The sequence below is a fragment of the Mytilus galloprovincialis genome, chromosome 5 (assembly GCF_965363235.1).
Source record: "Mytilus galloprovincialis chromosome 5, xbMytGall1.hap1.1, whole genome shotgun sequence".
NCBI lineage: Eukaryota > Metazoa > Mollusca > Bivalvia > Mytilida > Mytilidae > Mytilus > Mytilus galloprovincialis.
Window position 1 is genome coordinate 87,474,284 of NC_134842.1, and position 14,836 is coordinate 87,489,119.

Here is a 14,836-nt window from a genome sequence, read left to right on the forward strand (position 1 = left end):
AAGCCCCCCTCTCCCCCTTTTTCCCTTATCTGAATCTGCTACTGTTGAGTTAATTAATTGATAGGTTTATTAGAAACAATTCAGCAGCCAAATGGTTTAAAATAATATATTTTACAACCAAAAGTTCCATGTGTTAACTTAACAGAAAAGAAAGGTCATGAAAATACAAAAATATAATAAAATTTAAAGATGATTTGATGAAATTTGTAAACAAAATTTATTTGAATAAAAAATATACCAAACACATTTTTTTATAGTCCTCATTATTGTGACTTTATTAGTGGGTGTCTTTTATCTGATTTTCCCATACATTCTTAAATGCATATGACAATGCCAGACTAAGAAGTTGTAATAATTAGCTAAAGTGAAGTTTTTGACTGACTCTTTGAAGTCAGAACATAATTTGACCGGTTTAAAACAAAATACATTTAAATAATGAATATGCAAAATAAACTTTTTTATAGTCCTCATTATTGCGCCGTATGGGGACCTTATTTTCTCTGTCTTTTATCTGGCTTTTCACTACATTTTAAAATCAATATGAAAAAACTAGACTTAAAAGTTGAAATAGTTTAGTTGGGACTGACTCTTTGAAGTCAGAACACGATTTGACCTGTTAAAGTCAGTTGACAGAAAAAAAATGTCCAATCAAAACTAAGTCTTCTTCCTTTACGCCCCCTCCATATCTGAATCTGCTACTGTTGAGTTAATTAATTCATAATTTTTTTTAAGAAACAATTTAGTCAAATGGTTTTTAAAATAATGTTTTTTAAAACCGAAAGTTCCAAATGTTAATTTAACAGAAAAAAAGTCATGAAAATACAGAAATATAATAAAATTTTAAAATAATTTGGAGAAATTTGTTAACAAAATACATTTGAATATTAAATAATAGTATACCAAATACACTTTTTTATAGTCCACATTTTTGTGACTTTATTATAGGGTGTCTTTTATCTGAGTTTCTTATACATTCTTAAATGCATATGTCACAATCCCAGACTTAAAGTTGCAATACTTAATTAAAGTATAGTCTTTTAATGACTCCTTGAAGTCAGAACATAATGTGACTTGTTCAAGTCAGTTTGCACAACAGGATTTACCTCAATGAAATATTAAGATATCAAAAATATACCAAATTATCTTTTATATATATAGTTCTTATAATTGTGACTTAATTTTTTGTGTTTTTTTTTCCTACTTGTATCCATACAGGCTAGAGGTATAGGGGAGGGTTGAGATCTCATAAACATGTTTAACCCCATCACATTTTTGCGCCTGTCCCAAGTCAGGAGCCTCTGGCCTTTGTTAGTCTTGTATTTTTTTAATTTTAGTTTCTTGTGTACAATTCGGAAATTAGCATGGCGTTCATTATCACTGAACTAGCAAATATTTGTTTAGGGGCCAGCTGAAGGATGCCTCCGGGTGCGGGAATGTCTCGCTACATTGAAGACCTGATAGTGACCTTCTGCTGTTGTTTTTTCTATGGTCGGGTTGTTGTCTCTTTGACACATTCCCCATTTCCATTCTCAATTTTAACAATCACATCACAATCATGATAATGCACGACTTTTACAGAACTTTGCAAGCCATTTAGTTTTTGACAGACTCTTTTAAGTCAGAACATGATTTGACCTGTTTAAGTCAATTTGTCCGAACATGCCCATTTGACCTGTTTAAGTCAATTTGTCTGAACATGATTTGACCTGTTCAAGTCAGATGGCAGAACAAATTTTCCAATCATAGCTAGGTGTACTTCCTTTAAGCCTTGCTTCTGAATCTGCCATTTGTGAATTTATTTGATAAATGTTTAGAAACAATTAAGTCAAATGGTTATTTATTTTAGGGGATCTTACATATATTTCTTATGTCTGAGGTTCCCATACTTTCATTTAATATCATGTCAGTGCCCCACTCTAAAAATTTCAATAAATTTAGTTTTAGGCTGACTGCTTTAAGTCAAAACATGATTTGACCTGTTTAAAAGAAAATGCATTTAAATATTGAATATACCAAATATTTTTTTTTATAGTCCTCATTGTGACTTTAGGGGACCTTTAATATTTTCTCTGTCCTATATCTGGCTTTCCCATACATTTTTAAATCAATATGACGGTACTAGACTTAAAGGTTGAAATAAGTTTAGTTTTGACTGACTCTTTGAAGTCAGAACATAGTGTGACTTGTTTGAGTTAGTTTGCACAACAGTATTTACCTCAATGAAATATTAAAATAATAAATGTTTTGCTCTTGATAAATTTAGCTAAAAGTGGATGAGAATCGATCCCTTATTTTTTCCTTGGAAGATTTGAAGTATTGTCATGGTTCTAGTAAATGTATCCAATATTGTATTTTATAAATCTTTTGATATTGACAGAAAATTGTATGATCCATTTTTTCTGCTTTGGTTTTTGTTTGTATTTTGAAATGATTGAATTTGATAAGAAAAAAATATTATGTTAAGATTCTGGAAAGAAGAAGGTATGATGAGCCCACTTTTTAAACTCTTTGATTCGAAACTAGTAATCACTATATTTTATGGAGATTGATAACAAAGTGGTAGTAATGACTGCTTCAAGTCAGAACAAAAATGACCTCTCTAAGTCAAAATGCATTAAAAAGGGACATAAATCTTATTAGAATATGAAGATATTAAGTCACAATATTTTATGCAAAAGCTGACCTGTGGAAGTCATTTTATGATAAATTAAAGTCTGACATAAACTGACCTGTACAAGTCATATTCTGTTGAGTGCAAGAAGGGAGACAACACTTACATCAAATTATATCTGACCTATGGAAGTCATTTTATTCTGACTTGTTTATGTCAGAGCTCTGACTGTGTATGAAGCATATTTAAACAATTAAGATTTTATTATTGAATTTCAACATGTAAGACTTCATAATGATGGAAAAAATACAATTAAATTTAATAAATTCATTTCTTTGTCTTTTTCAGAATGGTCCTTTGCCTTTTTCCAAATTTGAATTTGTGGTAGCCTGGCTGATGAGAGAGACACTAGCTTTATTTTTAACATTACAATCTCATAGAAACACTATTGTCAAATGGAGACATAAACAATATAAACTGAACTGGGGTGGAAAGATTGAAGAAGTATAGACGTATTTACCAGTCGAGTCATCACAAGTCACATGGGGGTCGCCATGTCATCAAAGTTCGTTCATAAGCACTAAGGAAACAGAATATATCATAGTGCTAGAAATCGTCTTTTTTATATTTAGTGCATTCAGTCCTACGCTCAAGTCAGTTATGTGTTTTATATAACTGGGTACTTCATGAAAGCATGAGCATCAAGGTGACAGTGATCAAGAAATAATATGATGAATTGTAGAGCAAGAAATTGCTCCTCTACATGTAATTATTAGTGATGCATGCGTGAAGAAGCCTATTGATAAGTGAATTACTTTAAATTCCTTAAGATTCATAAAGATTATTGTTGCTATAGTGTGTGTTTGTTTTTGCTGTACCAAATCGATATTCAGTTCTTTCTTTATTTTTTGCAAAAAATAATTGATAAGACTTCAGATGACTTTTAACTCTTAATATTATCTGGAAAGCATATTTAAAAAAAACTAGATGGAATTTTGAAATTTAGTATTTCTTTTTTTATTTATTAAAATTTATCTTTTAAAAAAATACCAACAAATTTTATGAGTTGGATGCAATTTTTGATCTTGAATCTTTTTAAAAGTAGAAAATATTTGGTTGAATTTGACATCCTCCACGATTTAGGAAAAGACACAAACAGCAATTTCATATGATGTACAACTGTATTAAATTGGAAATATATTTTTTCGTTAATTCATGGTGAAATTCTAAGAACTGACTATTAGTTTGGTACATCTTAACAAGTTGTTGGTTATGCGGTAAACATTATTGTGTGCTATCTATACAAGGTGCTCTTTGTTGTCACAGCGTAAATTGTTTTGTGTGTTTCTTTTAATGCCAAATTATTTCTATCATTGAATTTTTTATAGTAGTTTATCCGTCAGAATGAATTTATAAATTGTAGATCATTTGTGTAATTTTTAAATTACTGTAAATTTGTATTACACTCTAGTCAAATTTCAACCTGCGTTTTTGTATAATACATTTTTTCTTGTTCATAGCTTTGAGTTTACAGTTTTTATCAGATTATGTTGTTTTTAACGATGTAAATTTTATTCAGGAAAAAATATTTTACAGGGTAAATTTTTAACTGTTTCGCAACTTTTTGTCAAAAAAAAGGGTAGAAAATGTTTTTATCATGATGAAGGTTATTTGTTTATCTTTATTGTTGAAAATATTTTATTTTGAAATTCCTTATTACATGTGTATTTTATAATTTAAAGATCGTGAAGAGTTTCCTCTAGATAACACCAGAACCATTTTACTTTTTGATGTTTTCTATTTTAAATTTTTGATGTAGTTTAATTTAAGGTACCTCAAATGCAGGATCAAATACTACACATCACAGAAAGAATTTATACAATTCAGTGTCATGATTGTGAAAAAAAGTTAACGCAATGGTTTTATGTAAATTGTGAAACATTCAAAAGTATTTAATTTTGTTATTAGATTGTAGAGAGTTGCAGAAACTCATCGAAAGCCTTGAGTTAAATTGCCATGCAACTTTCTCAGTGTTCAATTGTTTTCTTGCCAGTCTCAAAGTTTTACAATAGAATATGTTTAAAGAGATATTATAGTCTGTTATTGATATGTTAATGGAGAATATGTTTAAAGAGAAATGTATATGTTATAATCTGTTAGGTATATGTTATGGAAGATAATTTTATTGTATAGTTTCAAGTCAAGTTCATTATCAAGTGTCAAACTTATGTATTAGATGCGTAGTTATATCATGCCGCCTGTTTTAAAAGTAGTGGTATATAATATTAGAATATTCAATCTGTTTGTTTGTTTGTTTGTCCGTTTGATTTGTTTTTTCTTTCATCCCTCTGTCCCTCTTTTGTTTCTTCAGATTAACAGAATCATTATAATGAAATGTTGTACTTTTGCAATTCCTAATTGATTTCTTTAAAATCTTATTATTTTTGGATCACAAAATATGAACTTTTTTCCGATCTTCACACCATAGTACACACATAGTGCAAACTCCTTGTCAAAATTTGACAAAATAAAATTTCAGAATCTTTACCTTATAATGCCTTTATAAATGCATTTCATTTAATTTAATTTGTTAGGTCCAAATTTTTTTGGGGGATATTTTGTTGCAATTTATGGACTTTGCAAGGAATAGGTGCATAATTTACGAGTTTTTCACTGGTCCCTTGTGACATCTATGAATGCCTGTTACGACCCATTATAGGCCTAAATAAATCTTTGGGCAATATTTGGTGAATGTTTAAAAAAAAAATGATTTGCAAATTATTTCTTGTAATAGCTTTATCAAAGAATAGTAGCAAAACATTGCTTACAAAAATATTTTGGTGCTATAACTGCTCTCATATTTCATTTGATATCAAAACATGGTATAAAAATCTAAATTTTTATTTTAGCATGATTATTCCAATACTATACTTATGAGCTTGACTTGAAAATTTGTATTGCAATTTTGATTGGGCGGATTTTATGAAATTTAACTGTAAATTTGATTGGATTATATGACTTTCTGAGCTAGGAATGATCACTTGCCTGTCTGATCACGGATGAAATAATGAGGTCACTCTGTGATATGACGACAGCTCTCAGATCTGATCAGCCTGTCTTTTTTCTGATGTTCGGTAAATGTTCAATGACGAAATTAGATCAGGTTGAAATTAAACCTCATGTTAAAACAATGCAATTTTGTGGTTAACTTGTTCGTTTGTCTTGTTGTTATGCAAAATGTTATAAATATGTTTATGCGCAGGATTCATACAAAGGCATGTGAGGGCTATTTCATTAAAATGAATATGAGAGGGTAGGAATATATATAAGTACAATTTTTGGACTTGGGGTCAAGGGTCATTCATAGTGGAATATCCGTATGATGTTAAGATTACATTGATAATTAAGATTAGTCAAAGAAAGCATGTTTGTTTTTGAGAAGTATTTTCTTACCCTTCCAGTCATTTAAGATGAAATATCCTGAATTATTTTGTTGATATAGTGCTATTAATAGCAGTGCTCATGTCTCTGCTATATATATATGTGTATGCGTGAAAATCAAAAAAAAAAAAAAAAGAGAAATCAGCTATTACCATAGATTTTTAAAACATTTTATTATCATAATTTTTCTTATTATTTGATTTTAATAAAAAAAAAATGAAATGTAGAAAAATTCATAACTGAGTTGATTATTTTTAATAATTGGCAATGAAGCTGAATTTTTATCATAATAAGTTATTTATCATTACTTTTATAGATTAATTTGTGTAAAAGAAAATAATACAGAGTTAATTATACAATAATTAACATTGAAGTGTCATTTTGATTTACATAATTTAAAAAATTGTAACACCAATCAAATTTTCATCAGTTATTCACACTAAATACATACATATTCATCAGTTACTTTCAACTCATGAATATTCATCAGTTAATCACTCTAAATACATACATATTCATCAGTTACTTCACCAAATGAATATTCATAAATTTATCACTCTATATACAGACAAATGCATCAGCTACTTTCACCAAATGAATATTCATCAATAAATCATTCTTAATATATATACATTGATCAGTTAGTTCAATCGGATAAATTTTAATCAGTTATTTCTTTTAAATGAATATACTAGTTTTTCACAATTTGTGTTGTGAAATTTCATTATACTGTTGTTTGTGTAAATCCTGTCTTATGTTTTGTTTTATTGTGTTTTCGTTGGAGCATTTTATAGGCATCTCCTCTATAAATGGAATATTTTCCTATGTTGTTCTTTGTCGATTAATGTAATTTTTATTCAAATTTTGTTATTCAGTCTCCTTATTAATATGCTTGCATAATTAGAATTTGCTAAAGTAATGTGAATTTGAGATTTATATTATGAAATATGATGTGGTGGGATGGGTTTGATTATAATTATTGCATTTTCATTTCAAAGCTTTAATTCTAGGTAAAAGAAGATTTTTATTTAACTTATATTCAAAGATCAAAGGAAAGCTGTTATGTTGTAAAGGAATTCAGATATTTTTAATACAGAAATAATTAATCAAGGATTTTATTAACTATAATAATGGGACTGATTGCATATTTTAATACTAAGAACTCATGTTATTATCTCTGATACAGATAGTTACATTAAGATTCTCCCAAAGCTGACATTTTTTTGTTCATTTGAAAAAAAAAGTTACTAATAATACAAACAATAATTTCTGAATTTATAGTAATTTGGGTAACAGTAAGGTTAGGATAGGAAAATATACACATAAATTATAATTATATATATATATAACTTATATTCATAGGACAATTTGGCTTTAATTTAAAAAAAATTTGAATGGTTAACTGTTAAACAATTGGTATCCAACCAGTGACATACTATTATATAAACAATGAATTTACACATTATAATTTAGATTGTAAAACATTTATTTGTGACCATTAATCTAAATGATAAATATATATTCAAATTATTGATATTGCTGAACATTAAGAGTCTAGCAATAAAAGGGCCTTTGTTTTAATCTGTTAAATTCCTCCAACACATACCAGAGTTAAGTGTTTTCCTCACATATTATAAGTTCAGTTTGAATTTCTATTAAAACCCTTTAAACATTCATAAGATATAAAACCTTTATCTTGGATTTAAAAACTTGTTTTATAATATTTCATTAACAATTTTTTTATTATGTCGTTTTTTAACAAAAAATAAAAGGGATCAGAGGAGGGGGATTCATAATAAATACTATGTTACAATTGCACAATAATGGTCAGGTTGTAAAATTGGGGTCAAGCAAAAAGCAAAGTATATAAAAAAACATTCACCAAAGGAGAATTATTTCACAGAATTAGATAAATCGGTAAAATTAATACTTTAAGGTAATAATACATCTTAAAGTGTAATTATTTCTGCACTTTACCATGTCCATATAAGGTTGTAGGGGTCAAAGGATGGACAAAATAGTTTGCTTGTCTAGGGTGCCAATGCCATGGAGTGTACATGCATGTGCTGCCTATTGTGGATGGGTAATCAAAAGCCCTTATCCATATTAGATTTGGTGCACATCTGGTTTTCTGGTTGTGAATTAAGTTCTTCAATGCTAGATTCTAAATAAGATATTTCATAAATAATTTATTAAAGGAAAAGGACTTTCAAATATAATTTTGTGGGAAATGTGGTATTTTTATTGGCCTCCAGGTGCTAAAGAGTTAAGCAATTTATATGTTGTGCATGTTGGTTCATGAAATTTATTACTTCTGTCGAACCCTTGTTTTATTATAAAGACAGTTCTTTAATAGTTGTAAATAGGTTTTAGTGATACATTGTATTGTTTGCCAGTTATCATAACATTGAATTATTTGCCAGTTTTAATTAATTATTATATAAGTACTTTATTCAAGTTATTAACTGATCATGATATTGATTAATTGGAGATAGGATTTTGTATTAAGTTCAGGATTAATTGCATATTGTATTGTATAAATTTCAGGATTAATAGACAAATCATATAATATTTATTTGATAATTATAAAACAAAATAAATGGAATGGATTTGTTGTAAAATGTTGTCTATATTCATATCTTTGTACTATAAAATGTCAATTTGATATGTAAACAGTGTAAAGATGATCAGATTAAGAAAATGAGGTAAAAAAAGTGTTCAACCTTTTTAATTTTGTGATAAAAAAAATAAACCGATACATATACAGTGGCAATGTCATTTTCAGAGGCAATGACATTTTGGTTGACATGTTTCCATATTGACTTTGTATCTGTATTAGTCACAATATAAAGGACAGTAACCAAGCAGACAAATCAAAATTGAGCCTTGAGTCAAAAGTAAAATGACACTGAATTAATATGATGAATTTGCTCTCGCCACAGAGAAAATTATGATTATCTCCCTTATATTGATATGTTTGATCAAAATATTGTGTGATTTTATTGTTTTCAATAAAGTATGAACAAGCTTCATAGAGATTTTTTTCTTCTGTTTTATTTTGATACAATGTTTTGAATTTGTCAGTTACTATATAAATACTATAAATTGCTATTGAAGTTTGAAGTCAACATGGATGTCAAAGCTGGTCAAACTATATATTTTTTGTGTTTCTGATGAGAATTAATTAAAGTTTGAGTGTTCAGTTTCCACACTTTTTTTTATATTACACGAGAATAAGGGGATGTAGTATGATTGCCACGGAGACAACTATGCACCAGATATCATAGGACTAGGATATAAAAAAACTATAAGTCACCATATGTGTATATTTTTCAGTCTTTGCCTCAGTTCTTAAAAAAATGTATATCACAGTTATTTTACTCAAATACGGTGATCCAGCCCTATCATCTATGTTGAATGAATGTTGATAAGCTTGATCTGAACTCATCTGGTTTGTTGGGAAAATCTATGATTGTTTATAAATAGCTACACCATGAAAACACACAAATGCAATCTGATTAAAAAAAAATTGTCAAATTTTCATCATATTGATAATGGGCTTACTCAACCAAAAAGTTCATATTGTGACCCTCATCTGATAATTTTTATAGCATCAAACTACATATAATCAGTACATATTTCAAAGGTTATGATGAAATTTTATGTTGATGCAAGATCTGTAATATAGGAAATGTGTTGAAAATTTCAATGAGGTCAAAATTCATTGACGAAAAATTCTCTCGATGTAATCATCATTCTAAACTTATTCTTATCCTGTGGCTTAACGGTGTGAGTAGTTCATCTTTTTATCACATTTTAAAGCATTTCATCATCAAACAAAAGTTAATTTGTACAATATCAAGAATTTTTACTTCTGTTTTCTTGGTCACATTGAGGAACTACTAAAAATTACTTCTGATTGATTTAATTTATAGGAACACATTAGCCTGGTCGTAATCCCTTAATTTTCACAAATATCTCCTCCTCTGCTGAAACAACTGGACCAAAACGACATCAGAACTTGTTCTTGGGGTATAATGTTTTGTATCATGTCTTGTATGTTGGATGTTATGTCCTTGTTTGTATACTATGCCGACTCGAAATAAAGATTATGTATTACTTATTTACTATTATTATCATATTTTATAAAATGTGACAGATAATCCCACCTGCCAACTAGCATGGCCAAAATGCTTTAAATAGGAATATAAGATATAAATGGAGTGTTGTATTTTTTACTTTGTAAAACGTTAAAACTGGGACAGGACAAACATTTTGTGATGTTATTTTTTACTGTCCATTTTAACTAAGACTGTCAGACGACTCCTTATAGGAATTATTCCTTTAAATTACTTTTACCAATTATCACAGAAAGACAATTAAAGTTCTACTTCTCATTGCGACAATAGCCCCTGAAAGACAACTTGTTTGCCTATATTTTTGTTTTTTCGTGTGGAAACTATTACTTGTATAGTAAATAGCTAAGACTAAATATAAGCAGCACACGATTTACAAAGTATGACATGGTCGAACGCGTCAGTCTGCTCTGTATAGAAGCTCTGGCACTTGGATATTAGTTGTGACCCGCAATTGTGTTATAGTGTTTGCTTTGCGGAATCCAAAGTAAATAGCGTGAACTAAAAATGATTATCAGGACAAGATCTATGTCGAAGTCTTCTGGTTGCTCCTTGTAAAAGTTATTCTCGAATAATTATGTACTCACGTCATAAGTGTGTTCTGATTGAAACAAGATAATATTTGAGTCTTTTAAGTAAAACTGATTAGATCTTTTATAAAGTATTGCCCTTGCCCTTTTTAACCGATTTGTGCGTGTTTCTCAATGTTACAGAAACTGAAAATTGTAAACAGATCCAATTCTCATAACGTTGCCGAAATAGTGTGTTGATAAGTTTTTTTTAGTCAAAACCATTGTATGGTGAGTTTCACCCATACTAGTGTTGTCCAATTTTCGTAGAAGCTCCTGCATTATTCACATATCTTTATGTACACAACATAAATGCTTGATCACAGTTTCATTTAAGAGTGCTAGGAGAGCATACATAGCTTCTAACACATTTGTAATAGTTGTCTCCCATACAGTTATTTGATTTAATTGGCAAACAAAAAATCATATCTTCCAGATAGTCGATGAAAATTACGTACAATGAGTTATATAATCAGGACAAATAGACATTACATGATATGCCTCGACATACATTTTTTTGGCAATGATACGGAAATTCTCTTCTGTGTTTATCAGACTCTGTATGTTAATTATTTTTCTTAAGAAATATCTTAATGCACATTAAATTTAAACAGCTTCAAGCATTCCATTCGCATTGTTAAACATGTTAAATGATGACTAACTTTTTTCTATTTATACATTTGTGCGTCCTTGAAATTCTCATCTTTAGTGCACATGAGAGTGTATCTACTTTGTTTCGGTACATTCGATGTAGCTAAACAACAATCAGGCAAGATGTTTGTTAAACGATTGCTTTAAATATATCAATATTTGATAGAAAGTAAATTAACAAAAATATCGAACTCCGAGGAATATTCAAAACGGAAGGTCCGTAAACAAAAGGAAAAATCCAAAGCTGAAACACACCAAACGAATGGATAACAACTGTCATATTTCTGACTTGATACAGACATTTTCTTACGCAGGAAATGGTGATTTTAAAACAGTTATGTAGCTAGCTACAGGTATATGATAGTTTAACATGCAACTGAAGCTATTTCCATAATATGAAAATCAAAAAGGTGCATCATTATTTTTCAATTAATAAATAACCAAGTAAATATCCAGAAACTTTTGTTATAGGTTACGACATCTCTGAGATTGGATAATTCAGAAGTGTATGAAAGATCAAGTACACCATGTACACGTTGTTCATGTTGTCATTACCTGAAATTGAACAGAAATGGGAAAACTTCTGTTTCTGAAGCCTTCCGATATTCATTATAGTCAGGACTCCATTTCAAATACATTTGGAAAGTCAACAATTCATTCGGATAAATACATCGGCGAAACATTAGATGACCTTATAAATGGAACAGTAAAGTTAAACTGTATACCAACCATTGGTGTGTTTATATACAACAATAACTGGTACACTACAGACAATCGCAGATTGTGGGTGTTCCGAAAAGCGGAAGAACTTGGAATATTAAGTTATATTTTTGTTTCACAAGTTCAATACCCAAATTCAATCAAATTAACTACAACAAATGATGGACTAACTGTCCTTGTCCGGAGAAATAACCCCGGTGGACAGACATGGCGTCGTCTCAGTGGTGAAAGGTATACAAACCCACATCAAATCAGTACTGAATCATTTTCATCGAACCTGACGACTTATAGGCGGGAACCAAACGTTTTAAGATATAAATATGACGATGATTCATCAAATTGTGGTATGTCTTTCAATGAATTTTGTCCTTATTCAGAATTTGAAAGCTCTTTAGAAAAATCCAGACAATCGTATTCTAGACCATCAACTTATAACAATGACCACCCAGTTGAAAAAAGGAAAACAAGTTCAGTTGATGAATACCAAATTCATTATAACAGCAATGAAGAATCGAGGATGTGGCTTGTTTTTATTCATGTTATTGGTGTTGCAGCTGTTGCTGCTCTTTTCATCTTGTTTGAATTATAGTAGTCTTTTTTTGTTGTCAAACACTCGGTATGTTCTTATTATTAACGTTTTGGGAATATTTTTTGCTACTGTTAGGTTTCATAACGATATCGAGTGAGAAAATATAACTCATCAAATATATCAGGCTTGCAGATTTCTACGCCAGGCACGTGCTTTAAGACAAAAAGTCATATTTGAATCAAAATTATTGAGGAAGTAAGATTTTTTTTCATGAAGGCAAATTTAGAAATGTCCAGCAAATTCGATATGATTAGTTCAATTCATGCCTATTTATGATTTATAGTATATGTCATATAATATCAGACAATGTTTAAGTACTATCCCAAGGATTTGAACTGCATATTTGATTTTAATTAATAGGACTGATTATATTTTAAAATAAAGACAAAATGAATACATTTTGTAACGTAATATTCAAATTGATAAGACAATCCGGGTATTACTGATTTCCGAAAAAACTTGAGGCCATCTGAAATATTTGACCCCCCACGATTCAATTTCGAATACACTTGGAAAAGCTATGAGACACTGTTACATGTATATTTTATATTGGAGACACATTGGTTGAACTTATACATGCATCAGTCACAGTTACAAGTATCTTACAAAAGAATCATCGTGTTTTGGTTGAATGACAAGTGCACAGCGAAATAACTTGGAATATTTAGTTGAACTCCAATATAGGAGTTGTTTGTTGTTGTTTTTTTTTTTGGGGGGGGGGGGGGGATTGAGAGTCAAGAAAGTTCGCACCATGCAATGGGGGATCAAGTGTGCGTGTACGAGGTAATGTTGGTGGATATGTTACGCATAAACTAATAAACTAAATCAATCCTTGAACATCACGAATTTGAATTAAAATGAGTCTGGAACAACAAGTCATTCTTGATGTTTCCGTATTCTACTCAATTAAACAACTTTTTTCTACACTACCGGATTATTCCTTTGTCGAAAATCCTATCAATCAAATTCTGGATCGATCGATGAATCATTCAATACAAAAATCAAAGGAATATGCCTAGGACCGAGGAGAAAGAGAAATGCGTGTTTGAACTGTGCATTGTTCGGAAAGTTTATCCTTATACTCATTATACTTTTTGCACTTTATACACAAACATAATTACTTTTTTAATTATTATTTCGACATTAAAAGGTTAAATATGATTTGACAAGGGACATGGCAGAATCTTTTTATTTTTTCCAAAGGTAAAAACTCACCAATTATACCAGGCTTATACTACCATTTGAAATATTAAAATGGTTCACAAATATGGCCATATGATATATGTCCTGATAGACTTCTCATAGATACCAGGACTAAAGTTTATATATACGCCAGACGCGCGTTTCGTCTACAAAAGACTCATCAGTGACGCTCGAATTCAAAAAAGTAAACAAAAAAGTCAAATAAAGTACGAAGTTGAAGAGCATTGAGATCCAAAATTCCTAAAAGTGTTGCCAAATACAGCTAAGGTAATCTATGACTGTGGTAGAAACGCCTTAGAATTCAAAAAAATTTAAATAAAATTTTGTAAACAGTTAATTTATAAATATAACAATATCCATGATAATTCATGTCAGCACAAAAAGTGCTGACTACTGGGCTTGTGATACCCTCGGGGAAATAAATCTCAACCAGCAGTGGCATTGACCCAGTGGTTGTAAAGAAACTCATCATAGATACCAGGACTAAATTTTATATATACGCCAGACGCGCGTTTCGTCTACAAAAGACTCATCAGTGACGCTCGAATCCAAAAAAAGTAAAAAAAAAAAAGCCAAATAAAGTACGAAGTTGAAGAGCATTGACATCCAAAATTCCTGAAAGTGTTGACAAATACAGCTAAGATAACCTATGCCTGAGGTAGAAAAGCCTTAGTCTTTCAAAAAATTCAAAATTTTGTAAACAGTTAATTTATAAATATAACAATATCAATGATAATTCATGTCAGCACATACAGTGCTGACTACTGGGCTTGTGATACCCTCGGGGAAATACATCTCCACCAGCAGTGGCATCGACCCATTGGTTGTAAATAAACTCATCATAGATACCAGGACTAAATTTTATATATACGCCAGACGCGCGTTTCGTCTACAAAATCTACAATCCGATGAAATG

General features: G+C 29.9%; 1 protein-coding gene across 1 annotated transcript in view; it reads left to right on the forward strand.

Moving 5' to 3' along the window:
• LOC143076628 (ceramide glucosyltransferase-like) overlaps positions 1-9,084 on the forward strand; it is a 37,856-nt gene extending 28,772 nt beyond the window's left edge. Inside the window, exon 9 of the mRNA XM_076252459.1 lies at positions 2,960-9,084. Within this exon, the coding sequence (XP_076108574.1) occupies positions 2,960-3,121 (162 nt within the window). The 3' untranslated portion in view covers positions 3,122-9,084. The remainder of the gene's footprint in view (positions 1-2,959) is intronic.
• Positions 9,085-14,836: the final 5,752 nt, after the last annotated feature.